Genomic DNA, 12,202 nt, shown 5'->3' on the forward strand with positions numbered 1-12,202 from the left:
AGTTGACCATTCTAAGGTCTTTCCTGGTATTTGTTGAAGATGGTGTGTATTAGCAGTGATGTAGTCGCAATTTACTGAGCGGTTGCTCTGTTAAGACTGTTTCCTCACTTCCTCACTCAAATGTGACCATTGTCTTTCTTTTCCTTTAGGGAAGTGAGCTCCTAATGTTACTAATAATAAAGCAAGGAAACAGCACATCATCGTTTAAATAAGGAACAGTAATTAATCTGCATGAATATTTTATTTCATCATAAGTTATGAAAGGATAAATTGTGCAAAAACATATTTATAAACCATATGAGATCATTTTGCACAATATTCTAACATTATTGATTATGGTTTCATACTGATTCTCATCAGACAGAAAATATCTGTTCAAGTAGGCTGTAACTTGTGATGTGTTATATTCATAATACGAAGGAACGAAGGAAGAAAACAAACAAAAGGAAAACAAGTGTTGCATTAAATTTTGTCTGTTTACTATCGGCATTAAATTACCAAACTTCTGTTATTGTCAAAACTTGTTCATTTTGGAAGCAGAAAAGAACAGAACATCATTGTGTGCAATACTAATAGTGAATATTCAGCACTGCAGATCAACATATCCTTGTCACTAGCCTAGTTATACTGGAACCTCTGCTTTGGCTTTGCAGCTTATGCCCTTCCATATGCAAAAAGCAGCGAAACCACATAACACTCCCAGGACAAGTACAGGAGCCCCGAGAGCCAAAGCCACTGTGGTGTCAGCTCCCACTGCTATCACCACCCCAGCTATCACCAACACAACAGCAGCAGCCGAGGCTACGCGTATATTCTTTCTTCTAACCTTTTTCTCCTTCTCTCTCTCTTTCTCTATCTTCTCCCTCTCTGCATCCCACATTTTCCTCTCCTCCTCTTTCTTCTCTTCCTCCTCTTGTTTTCTCCGCTCCTCCTCCTCTTTCAGCTTCCGCTGGGCTTTCTCATACATCTCGTTGGTGTAGTGTTTCCCCCCGTTATCCTGTATCATTTCCTTGATCATGGTGATCAGCTCTTTGACCTGCACTTGGTCATCTGCGTCTTTGTTGTTGAAGGCGTGGTACCTGCGTCCGAATGTGATTGAAAGTCTCCGCAGCTCCTTGCACTCCTTCAGAGCATTGTCAGCTTTAGCCTGATCTTTACACGTGAACAGCATGATAGTGTACATGGAGGCATCATCTCCAAAGTTATCCTGGATCCACTTCACAGCATTTCTTTCCTCCTCTGTGAACCTCACTCCGAGCCTGATCACTAGCAGGAAGGCGTGAGGGCCGGGCACTGACATCTTAACACACTCCTCTATTCTGGTTTTTAACTCTTCTTCTGTGATGGCTGTATCAAACAGACCTGGAGTGTCAATCACCTGGACCACAGTCCCGTCCACCTCCCCGCTTCCAGTCTCGCAGTGCTTGGTCACAGACACAGGGCTTGGGTCCTCTTTGAAGGCAGCTCTCCCAAGAATGGTGTTTCCTGTTGCACTCTTCCCAGATCCGGTCTTGCCCACCAGGACTATCCTCAACCCTCCAGTCAAATCCAGAGCTGTAATAGCAGAGGTAAAATGAATGTTGAGTGCAATAGTCTCTCTCTAGTATAACTTGCTGTAGGGTGAATTCAGGTATATTGGGACAGTTTTTGTAATTCTATCTTGTGATCTCATTCTTGTCATAAATTTAAAACAGTAATCCAACATATGATATATTTCTGAATTCCTCAAGATGTCTGCTTTCTTTATGTGACGAAATTAAGTGTGTACATTATTTTGACAAAGCTTGGTTCACCATTTTGTTGTTGACACAAAACTCATTTTCAGGAACATGTTTGGTAATTTGGGACACAGTTTTATTAGCGTATAACCTAGCCTTTAACCCTACTGACATATTTCAAAAAGTATTTTAAACTTAGTTCTTAACCATAAATAAAAGAAAAAGAAAATAAATATATGTCTAAAGTTATGTTATATTATGTTTTAGCCTATCATTTGTTGTGTTAGCTTAATTCATTATTACATCAGCAAATGTCAACAGGCTAGACCATTGATTAAGATGTTAAAATCATTAAACTCCAGCATGTTGTCAAACAATGTCTATTCTGCAACAGACCTTAAATTCATCATAATAATAAATCCACAGATCAAACAAAGTGATGTATCAGCTCATCTTGATTAGACTTAATTATATGTTACAGAACTACCATATTAAACATACTAAACATTTGCTTTATTGTTTACCATTGTCAGAAGATTGTTGGAATAGGATAATTTGACCAAGGGCCTTCTAGAGACAATATATGGGATTAGCATCATTAGCAATAGCATTTTACTCTATCTACTTAAAAGTTGCCTGTAGGTTACATCACTGTGGTTCTGTGTTGACATACATGAGTGGTTCTTCTGTATATCTGGTTTTATGAATCCATACTAGTGGTAAATTTCATTTTAATTGCCTTTTAACACTGTCCCAAATTACCCAAATTAACACGTTTGGTAATGTAAACATAATTTCCAAACAATATTTCGTATTTTGGTACACTATCACACCATACATGTTTTGTATATAATTTAAATACTACAGTATATTAGTCATCAAATGTTTTACCCTTATATCAAAATCAAGCTGAAGCCTATGTCATTTCTGTTAACGCTTGTTTTTTGGGATCAACTTCCTGTTTGATGCAGACCACACACCCCCATGTGATGACACATAAATTATGTCATGTGACTTTAGTTATGTGCATTCACAGCAAGGTCATAGCACCAATAACTTTGACTTAAACTTTGACTAGAATTAACTTAGTAAGTATTTTTATAATTAAGGAAATAGATTCAACACAAATGCCAGAGCTCAACGATACACACAGTGTGTTTTGGTGAAAGTAAACATAAATAAGTGCAGCTTTAATCTCTTTGAAAAGCATTCAGCCACTTACTATCTTTTAACATTTACAATCAGAGACTCTTTTGTTGAGTAATAAGCAATTAAGTCTGCAATTATAGATGTTAGAAAGGCATTAATAAAGGATATTGTTTCTGATAAACCATCAAAATAGAGCAGCTGCAAAGACAGAGCCAGTAAAGAAGAATAAACACCAGACTAAGGGATTTTTTACAACCTGTCAACCCCAAATTTGTTACTGATCTAAAAGCAACAATTAACCATGTATTAACATTAATAAATCTGTTGTCTAACTTATAAAGCCTTTATAAATTGTTCCGTATCTAAAAGTGGCATACAGATATATGTATGTCTAATTATACTGAGAGATTTCGTGAGAGAAACAATGAATGAGCATACCATCGAAGTTATTCAGACCACACCCATCAGACCGAGGTAGAGTTCTCTGCTTCTTTTCTCGCAGCGGTATTGCTGTGGTATGAAATTATACCATTGAGACACAAAAGAAAATAGACTATTAGGCACAGACATCATTATCAAGGTCTATGTTTTTTCTATCTTCTTTTTGTGCTCTTTCCTGTGTCACAGTGTCACAGTAAGTGCTAGATCATAATGAAATCATCAGTGCTGTTTAGTTATTTTAATATTAAGTCAGATAGATTGGTCTTACCTTCAGCCATTATTTCGGTTTTACCTTTTCCTGTTTCCAGGTGGCCAAATGCGTTTTTCCAGGCCTGAGTAGTGAACTTAGACAAGGTCTGTGACTTGACTTACACATTAGTTGTCTGAGAAACTATGCACAGGGAGCTTCCTGTTTCCTTGTATTGTCTTTGGTTTACTTCTGAAAATGTGCATCCCCAGAGACAGTTCACACCTCTCTAAAAATGTAGAAAAGGTTTGTAATGCTGGTATGTTTTTGAAAGTGAAATCGCATCACGAGAACATAAATTAAATGATAAACATTAGGTTATCGTACTATAACTATATATGGTTGTTTAAAAGGGAGGAAACCGCTGCAGAGCATCATATCCTTGCATTGTTGACGTCTTCTCCCATCAAAACCAAATCAGTTTGACTTCTATTACCCTGGATAGACTTAAGTTTACTCCAGTTCAGTCCCATCCATTAAACAGCTTAAATGTATCTGTACAGTTCCAACGAACATACTTAAATCAATAGACAACCTTTTGAAATAGGTAGAGCTGCTATTGTATTCTTCTTTCTAAACACAGATGGTTCTAATATGGTTGATATATGGTGTTCTGTGTGATTTTCTTACTTTTATGTGACGTATGTTCAAAATCAGTATTATGTATCCACATATTTCTTTCTGTCTCATATATGAATTAATCCAACGCAGCTAAAGCATACCCCCCCCCCACCCCCCCAAAAAAGTTAATACATGAAATTATCTAAATAAATAAAAAATACTTAAGTTTAGATTTTAATGAAAATATGTTTTAGTCACACAATCAAATATATTGAAACGGATGTAGACCTATGTAACAAATTCCTAATTCCCAATAAAAAACAAAGCATACACACAAATATTTCTGTTTAAGATAGTTTAAGAATAGGCATTTAATTGATTTAAGTCTCTGCCTCGACCAGTTGGGGGTGAAGGAGAGAGAGAGAGGAAGAGAGATTTAAGTGATTACTTATTTCAGGCTTAGCCATTATTTATTGCCTTTTCCATATTTTTCCACCCCTACATAATTTATAATCAATCATGCAATTCTAAGATGTCAGTCATAGCTATCTTGAGAACAACTGAGGGGTAATTTACTCCAGCATCAATGATTCCCATGAAAGCAAGAGCAATCCTATCACACCAAGCAATCATTTTCTCCTCCTCTCTGATCCTCTCCTCCTCAGTTTTCCCTCTCTGGTACATTGCAGTGGTGTAGTGGCTTTCTCCACTGGACTTCACCATTTCCCTTATCTTATCTAGAAGTTCTCTGAGCTGGATTCTGCTTCGTCTCTTGTCATTGATGAGTGAATGGTATCTTACTCCATGCTTGTTCATCAGTCTTTGTAGATGTTTGCTGTCTGCTGCAAAGTCTTCAACAGATTTACGCTCTAGCAAGTCAGCAAGATATAAAATGTTGATCATCCACATCCTGGACTGCAAACTGCTCTAGCACTCTATACATTATTGTATAGAGTGTATAGAGTATAGAGATTATAACAGAGGCTAGAACATTCTAACAAAGTTAGCTAGCTAATACTACTAGAAGCTTTTAGTTTGGTTTGTTTGACATTGTGAGAAAAGACACACTAAATCACACACATCTACAATCTGACACCACTACTAAAATATTCATTTCCATTGTGGTCTATGATGAAGACATGAAATGCACTTGAAGACACAGGTAATGCTGCATGCCGGCAAGGTAGGCCACTGCTCTCTGTAAGGTCAACAAACCACATAGTTTAACTTTTACATTAGCTACAAATGATGTGAGTGCATTGGATAATTATTATACAGTTCTTTATGTATACTGTCCCTGTCAAATAAGCATTAAATTAGCACGTACAGCTTGCTGGATGAAATACTTTAGTTACTGTTACAGCAGTATGTAGTACTACATGATTAGTTGTTTATGAAGAAAGTTTGGTGTTCAGCCACTGATGCCTCATTAAGTTATATAAAGCCATTAATAATTAAAAATCTAATAATTGAGCATTTGAAAGATAAAGAGTCAATTCAATTTAACCATATTTTATCATTCTATTCATAGATGTATTCAGTTACATTTTGTCTAAAAGTCCATTTATATCACATACCCAAATGTTGATTCTGGCAGTGAGCAGTTTGACCACATAATGTGACCAGCACGGGCTGAGATCCAAGCTTTTCCTCACAACACCTCTGTAGCATCAATCTCTTTCAACTCCCTCTTCCTAAAATGAAAAAGATTAAATGATAATCTATAAAAACGTAGATAGAAATCAAATGTTTCAGATGAGCTGTCTCAGCTGTCTGATATGTTGGCAAATGGAGCGATTCTTTTATAGCACAAATGAGCCCCATGCCCACTTTTCAAATAGCACTGATGCTGATATACTTTTCATTCAGGTTTTCCTAAACGTCACAGGATTTACGGATTTACTTTCATTCCCCTGGAAAACAGTGTTCAAAACAAGCAGGCTCAAAATGAGCAAGCTAAAAGAGGAAGGGAGACATCCACTGGTGTCAGGAGGAATGGCACATGTTCAAGTCACATAAATCTGTGTGTGTGTGCTTTGTTGCTGTCATGCTTGCTTTTCTTTGCTTAAAGCCACATAAGATAAAACAACCTATGAAGAACACAAATAAATATACAACTGAAAGTCAAACCAGGGTTTTTCTGAGCTCCTTTACCACTCGAAGATTTGTGAAATGTAACATTTGCATTTTGTAATTAGGAAACATGCCAAAATAATAAATTGTTTATGAGAAATTCAGCTTCACTGTTTGGGTTCTGTGTGAATTTTACATTTTCTAATGTAAGGCAAGGTTCCAAAAAATCTGACAGACTTTTCTGTTGAGCTTTGATTGTAACACCAATATGATGTGCAAATAAAACATAACATCAGCTCTTTTTGTCTAGAAGTTGGCTACGTTCAGTGTTTACAGGTCCCTGATTGCTTTGTTTTACAGATCTTTTACTGAGTCAATTGTTCCCTTTTCTTTTAACCGTTGGTACGCTTCTCTCAATTTTAAACAGAAAAATGCATTAACAAAGGTGATTAAGGTCTGTTTCAGTATCACATGCTCAGTTTATTATCACTTCTAGGACTCCTGACCCTTCATTTTAGTGTTGACAGGGCTGGAGTGATGATGTCCAAAGTCAATACACAGACCTTTGGTCTTTGTCACATTTCATTCCAAAAAGGTTTCTTGACACCATTTAGAAAAATAACAAATGTGATGGTCTCTGCAGCAGTCATTAGTATACAGGATGTGTAAAAGAAGAAAGAGGACACAGCCCTGGGGAGAGCTAGTTGATGTTGGAATTAGTCCAAAGAAATGTCCATTAGCTCTCTTCTCTTGGTGAGAAAGTCTCAGTGGTCTCCTAGGTGAAAGTCTGACTGTGTTTGTTTGACCCATCCATCCATCCATCCATCCCTCCTTTGTGCCTGTCATGATTACTATTATATATATATATATATATATATATATATGTTACCATATGTTAATATAGGCCTACACTTGATTGTATGTTGTGTGTAGCATGAAGGAACTACAAATTTTGTTTCGTTATGCACCCTTGTGCTGAATATCATTTACTGACTTAATGTAAAATTACAGCTCCATCTGTCTCATCTGCCAAGCTGATGTGTTGAAAAATAAACAGTGAATACCAAGACACTGAAACTGATCATAACCCACTTTATTCAAGAATATTAAGAGCACATAATTAATTTTATACATAACTAATTATTGAAGAAGAAGATACATTAGAAATATAAAGCTCATTTTTCAACATACTGAAAACTGCTTCTTACAGTAATATAACCTACTGCAGATAATCATACATTTCAAGCACTTTTTTGAAACTACACATTAGCTTTATGCCTGTATTATATACTTTACAATATATCGAGGACAGGAAATGAGGGTAGAATGACACAGGGAAGGACATTTAACAAAGGTTAGCTGATGGATGTGTGGAGGGAACATTGCAGGTCAAGGTCATTGCCACAACCCCTGAGAGCACAATGGTAATCTTTTAGCACCTATATAGTGCAACAACATTTCCTTCACATGTCACTTTAATGAAACAACAAATAAGGTTGACCAATTTCAAGGTGTGCAAGATGCAGAAGTACAAGATGTGGATGTCCAACCAGCAAAGTCCCGTCCATCTTCCAGCAGCAGTTTTTTGTACAGAGCAAACACCTTCTCTTCTGTCGTCTTTGGCTCTTCCTCCTCTGTGGAACACTGAAAGAACATTGGGGTCACTGATTCAATTACCGGAGGCATGATTTTGCCCTGTGTGTGTTTCACTTCGTGATTCAAAAAAATATTTCTTCAGACTTGATAAAATTACACTTTTATTGACTGCCTCCTGAATCTAACTGTGTGGAGCATGTACTCTCTAGTGGGCATTAGGAAGCATGGCAGCATGTACAAATGACAGTGAACCAGGAAGACTCATTCTCATTCTTCATACCTTGTACCCTACCATTGTGCCCTTTATATTTTCACTGTGTCACTTTGTTTGCATGGCTATCAAAAACGTTATGTAACACTGTAAAAACAAGGTCTTCATCTATACACCATGTATGTATAATGCACTGTACCTTTGAGTTGATTCAAGCTGTGAGCACTGAGAATTTGGCCGCATATGACCATCACAAGCAGGGTGTAACCTGGGATCCAAGCGTGTAACATCTCTGTAACTGTAATCTCTGCAAAAACCTTATAAAAAGATAAAGATTTAAAAAAGAAATGTTAAACTTTAAATGCAAATAAAATATTGTCAACAGTCTATCGAATCAGATTAATTAGATGTAATTACACATTGCAACTAGAATTAAAATTAATTAATAAATTGCTTAAATTGGTCATATGATTATGCAATGTAGGCAAAGCATTGTCCCTACATTGCAGTAACAATGTAAAATGGACGACTGAAACATGTTGATTTAAATATATGTATAATATATATTCATACATATATAAATTTCAGGTTTCACTTTAGCATCACTAAATTTAGTTTAATTGCTTTGGAAAAAATGATTTCTAAAGCATTTAGCCCAAACACCAAATTAAGGCGTTAAGAAGAGGAGGGAGTCATCCACAGGGGGCAGGTGCCTGCAGGTGTGTGTGTGTGTGTGTGTGTACCTGTTTCATTGCATTGATTTTTCTGTCATCTAATTGCGTGACAAGCTGCCTGCCTCCATCCATCGTTATCTCTGTTGCATGATCTCGCCCCCAGCTGCTGTGAACTAGCGACTGATTGGACTGTTGACATACACGACTCTGCATGCACTACATGCTGACATTCCCACTATATAGAAGTCATAGACAGTTAGGAAATGATGTGACGACAGCATCAGATGCTCTTCTGATCCTACTGGTTGTGTGCAATCATCATCAGGAGATCTGAAATCACAGCCAAGGACGAGGTGACAAGATGTTTACATACAATCACTGTGGACAAGCCTTGTCCCATTTGAGACCTCCACAAACTAGCCAAGCAAGTTTAGGATTTGTATTATTTGGGCCTCATCAACAACAGTTTCCAACTCAGTCCAAGGTCTCAACAAAACCATAAAACATCAGTGAAAATTGAAGATTAGAGAAAAAGAGGTGTAGATTATTTTACATTTACAAAACAGAAGAGAAACTAACAGTTTATCTTCCTCCTGAGGCACTAATTCAGACCTCTACTCATAGACCAACATAAATGGCCTATGTACCCAAACAAGCAATGCTTTGGGTTTGTAGAAGTGTGGGCTTATGATAGTGACCTCAGCAGAACAACAATTGTTCCAGTGAAGGACAAGGATGAGTGGGAAAAACAGCATCACGTTTCAGTAGTCCATGCTTAGAAAGTAGGCTGTTATCTTGTGTGTGTGTGTGTGTGTGTGTGTGTGTCTGTGTGTCTGTGTGTGTATGTGTGTCAGAGAAAAAGACAGACAGAACAACAGGAATGATGTGAATCCTCCCCACGTGCAAAAAAGGCAGGACCATCTGTTCATAAGTGTTTAGCTGTACGTGTGTGTGTGTGTGTGTGTGTTCACGCGTGCGTGTGTGTGGCTTTGAGTGTGCAGTACTTACCTACAACAAAAAACGTCAAGTGTCACCGCACGTGCTATGAAGTCTTTGGGGCCACACTGGAGTGAAAATGGCTGCAGTTTCCTGCAATGTGAACTTCCCAGCACGCGAAGCAGAAATTTCTGACTACCTCGCTAGAGAGACAGAAAACAATATATATTCTTTTACGTTCAGTCCTTTGATGGCATTGTATTTTCACAGATGTTAGTCAAATAAAATTAGCTTCATTGGCATTAATCATAGTATTCATAAAGGATTGTTGCCAGAGCAAAACATAACATTTCTACTCAGTGGATAGCAATTGATAACAATATCAACCATATTGTATGTGACAGATAATATCTGCATGTCAGGAAACAGAACAACTCATCAGAATAAGTCAAATAAACACACATTTAGAATAAGAAGGAGACAATTTATGAAAATAAAGTGTGAACTAATTTCCTATATAAGCCTATAGGCTAAGTCTTTACTCTTGTACAGAGAAACTGACTGTAGAGTAGTAAAGCATGGAAGCCAAGCAGCCAAACAGAGCTCTGTTAGAGTGAAACAAAAGTCTGATTGTACATTTTTCTGTAGATTACAGGACTAGTATAGCTCTACAGTGCAAAATTGATGACTGTCTGCTGGGAAAGAGAAGGCTGGCTCTACCTCTCTCTGAATTAAAGGACCCATTTTTTTAAATTTCAAGAGGTAAACCTGACCCCAACATCACTGTGTTGTATGTGTACTGTGACAGCAGAACAATTGACAGGCATAGCAACGGTAACTAAAGGGGTAAAATATTTATGATACTGATAAAACAGTGTTCTTTTTGATGGGTTTTAAGAAAGAAGTATACACACACTGATTAATGTTAGCTGGAGGTACATGTTTTCCTTTGAGCAGATGATGAGTGAGCTTACAGCTTTACAAGCTTTGTTGTGGTTTGCTCAGGTGAATTGATGTTTGAAGGCTCAGCAGCTGTATGGAGAGCCACTTTCACCACTCAACCCTTGAATGGCATAATAGAAAAAAAGGTTACAGGTCTTCAGGTGATTATACATTTCATTAGTCCATTGAATATTACAATTTAGTGGATATTAGCCTTCCATTCATGTGTTTTTAAAAGCAGTTCTTTTTATTTAAAAAAAAAATGGTTTTGTATGTGTTCCCCAAATCTCTGAGCTTCTGCCTGACCGTGGCACAAACATTGTTCTGAGGCATTCAGCCGTCATGACTCACATATCCACACCCCACATCTTTACAAAGGTACTCAATCAGGGCTCAGTGAGTAAAAAAAACTACTCTCACTTGTTTTCTTTTTTGAGAAAAAAGCACATGAGATCTTTGTGGTGACGTGGTGTGATTATCACATTTAATGTGTAAAGAGGTTTGAGAGTTTTATCACTACTTTTAGGTGACAGCGTGGGAGGGGTGTTAATCCATTTATCATTGCACATGCGAAGCAGTGTCATTTTAGTTAGCTTGTTACAAATGGGCACACAGGTGAAAAAAATGCTCATAGGTAGGGATCATGTGAGGTCCAACATGTCCTCATATCTAAATGACAAAACAGGTTGATTGTCAATTGTCCCTAAAGGAAATATATGTCTGTTGTAAAGCACCAAGACATATAGCCTATGGATGTTTCCAAAAACCACATGGCCGTTGGAAAGTACCAGCCCAGCAATAGGCCTACTGGATCTTTAGTACGTTATGTAAGTCACACAATGTTAAACATGAGGTTAATGTTGTGAAACAGGTTACTTGCATCAAAGCCACTTGGTTAGGCTAGGTAAGATCATGGTTTTGGTTAAAATAAGTACCCCATGTTATAAGTCATGACTTTACTTACCTACGTGACGTTATTTGACTTTAAATTTTAAATAAATCAAACTTGATTTGGTTTCACACTGCAGTCAACCCATCACCTCCTGTGTGAAAGGCATGTGTTTGTTGGACCGATCCATCTATCCACCCGAAACAACTCTCTAAATTTACTTTCTTGCTCTTTATACTACATCACCTGGCACCCTCCGTTGCAACTGTCATTAGTCCACTAGAGGTCACAGCCTATATAATAATGGTAAGTGTGGGTTCAAATAAGCTGCCACACAATATATCTTATATAGCCTTTTTTCATGTGAGGACATTCTGTGAGGTCTGTTGTGAATGTAAAGTCTGAGTGGTCTGATGTCTGCTGCTCAAATGATTCCCAACTCAAAAGCAGTGCCCATGGAAACTCTACCTCCAGCAGAAGGTACTACAAAGTGATAAATGTGTTCAAGGTATCTTTGTTATTAACATCAAGTGATTAAACTGTATGTGGTATCATTACAATGCAACTTTGTAACTTTTATTTGTTAACAGTCATCATGGACGTGAAAGCTACGTAACTTGTGTGGAGGCCTGTATCTGAGAGGTCATTTATAGAGTAGTGTAGGATGGGAAGACTGGAAACCTCTTGCTTTAATCTGGGTGTTTAGGATGTGTGGGATTCAGGCTGTGGACTTCTGGCAATCATGACTGCAGCATAACACACACA

The 12,202-nt window shown here is 37.4% G+C and overlaps 2 protein-coding genes across 3 annotated transcripts in view; both read right to left on the minus strand.

Annotated features, from left to right (window-relative positions):
- The window catches only part of slc8a2a (solute carrier family 8 member 2a), a 137,935-nt gene that overhangs the window by 54,687 nt on the left and 71,046 nt on the right, over positions 1–12,202 (minus strand). The gene's annotated exons all lie outside the window — the stretch shown is intronic.
- Positions 458–3,808, minus strand: LOC123963155 (GTPase IMAP family member 4-like). Its single transcript, XM_046039768.1, has 3 exons — positions 3,577–3,808; positions 3,306–3,377; positions 458–1,554 (listed from the first exon to the last, which is right to left on the minus strand). Exons 1-3 carry the CDS (start codon positions 3,584–3,586, stop codon positions 623–625), a joined length of 1,014 nt encoding a protein of 337 aa, XP_045895724.1. The 5' UTR covers positions 3,587–3,808; the 3' UTR covers positions 458–622.

This window comes from Micropterus dolomieu, linkage group LG23 (assembly GCF_021292245.1).
Source record: "Micropterus dolomieu isolate WLL.071019.BEF.003 ecotype Adirondacks linkage group LG23, ASM2129224v1, whole genome shotgun sequence".
NCBI lineage: Eukaryota > Metazoa > Chordata > Actinopteri > Centrarchiformes > Centrarchidae > Micropterus > Micropterus dolomieu.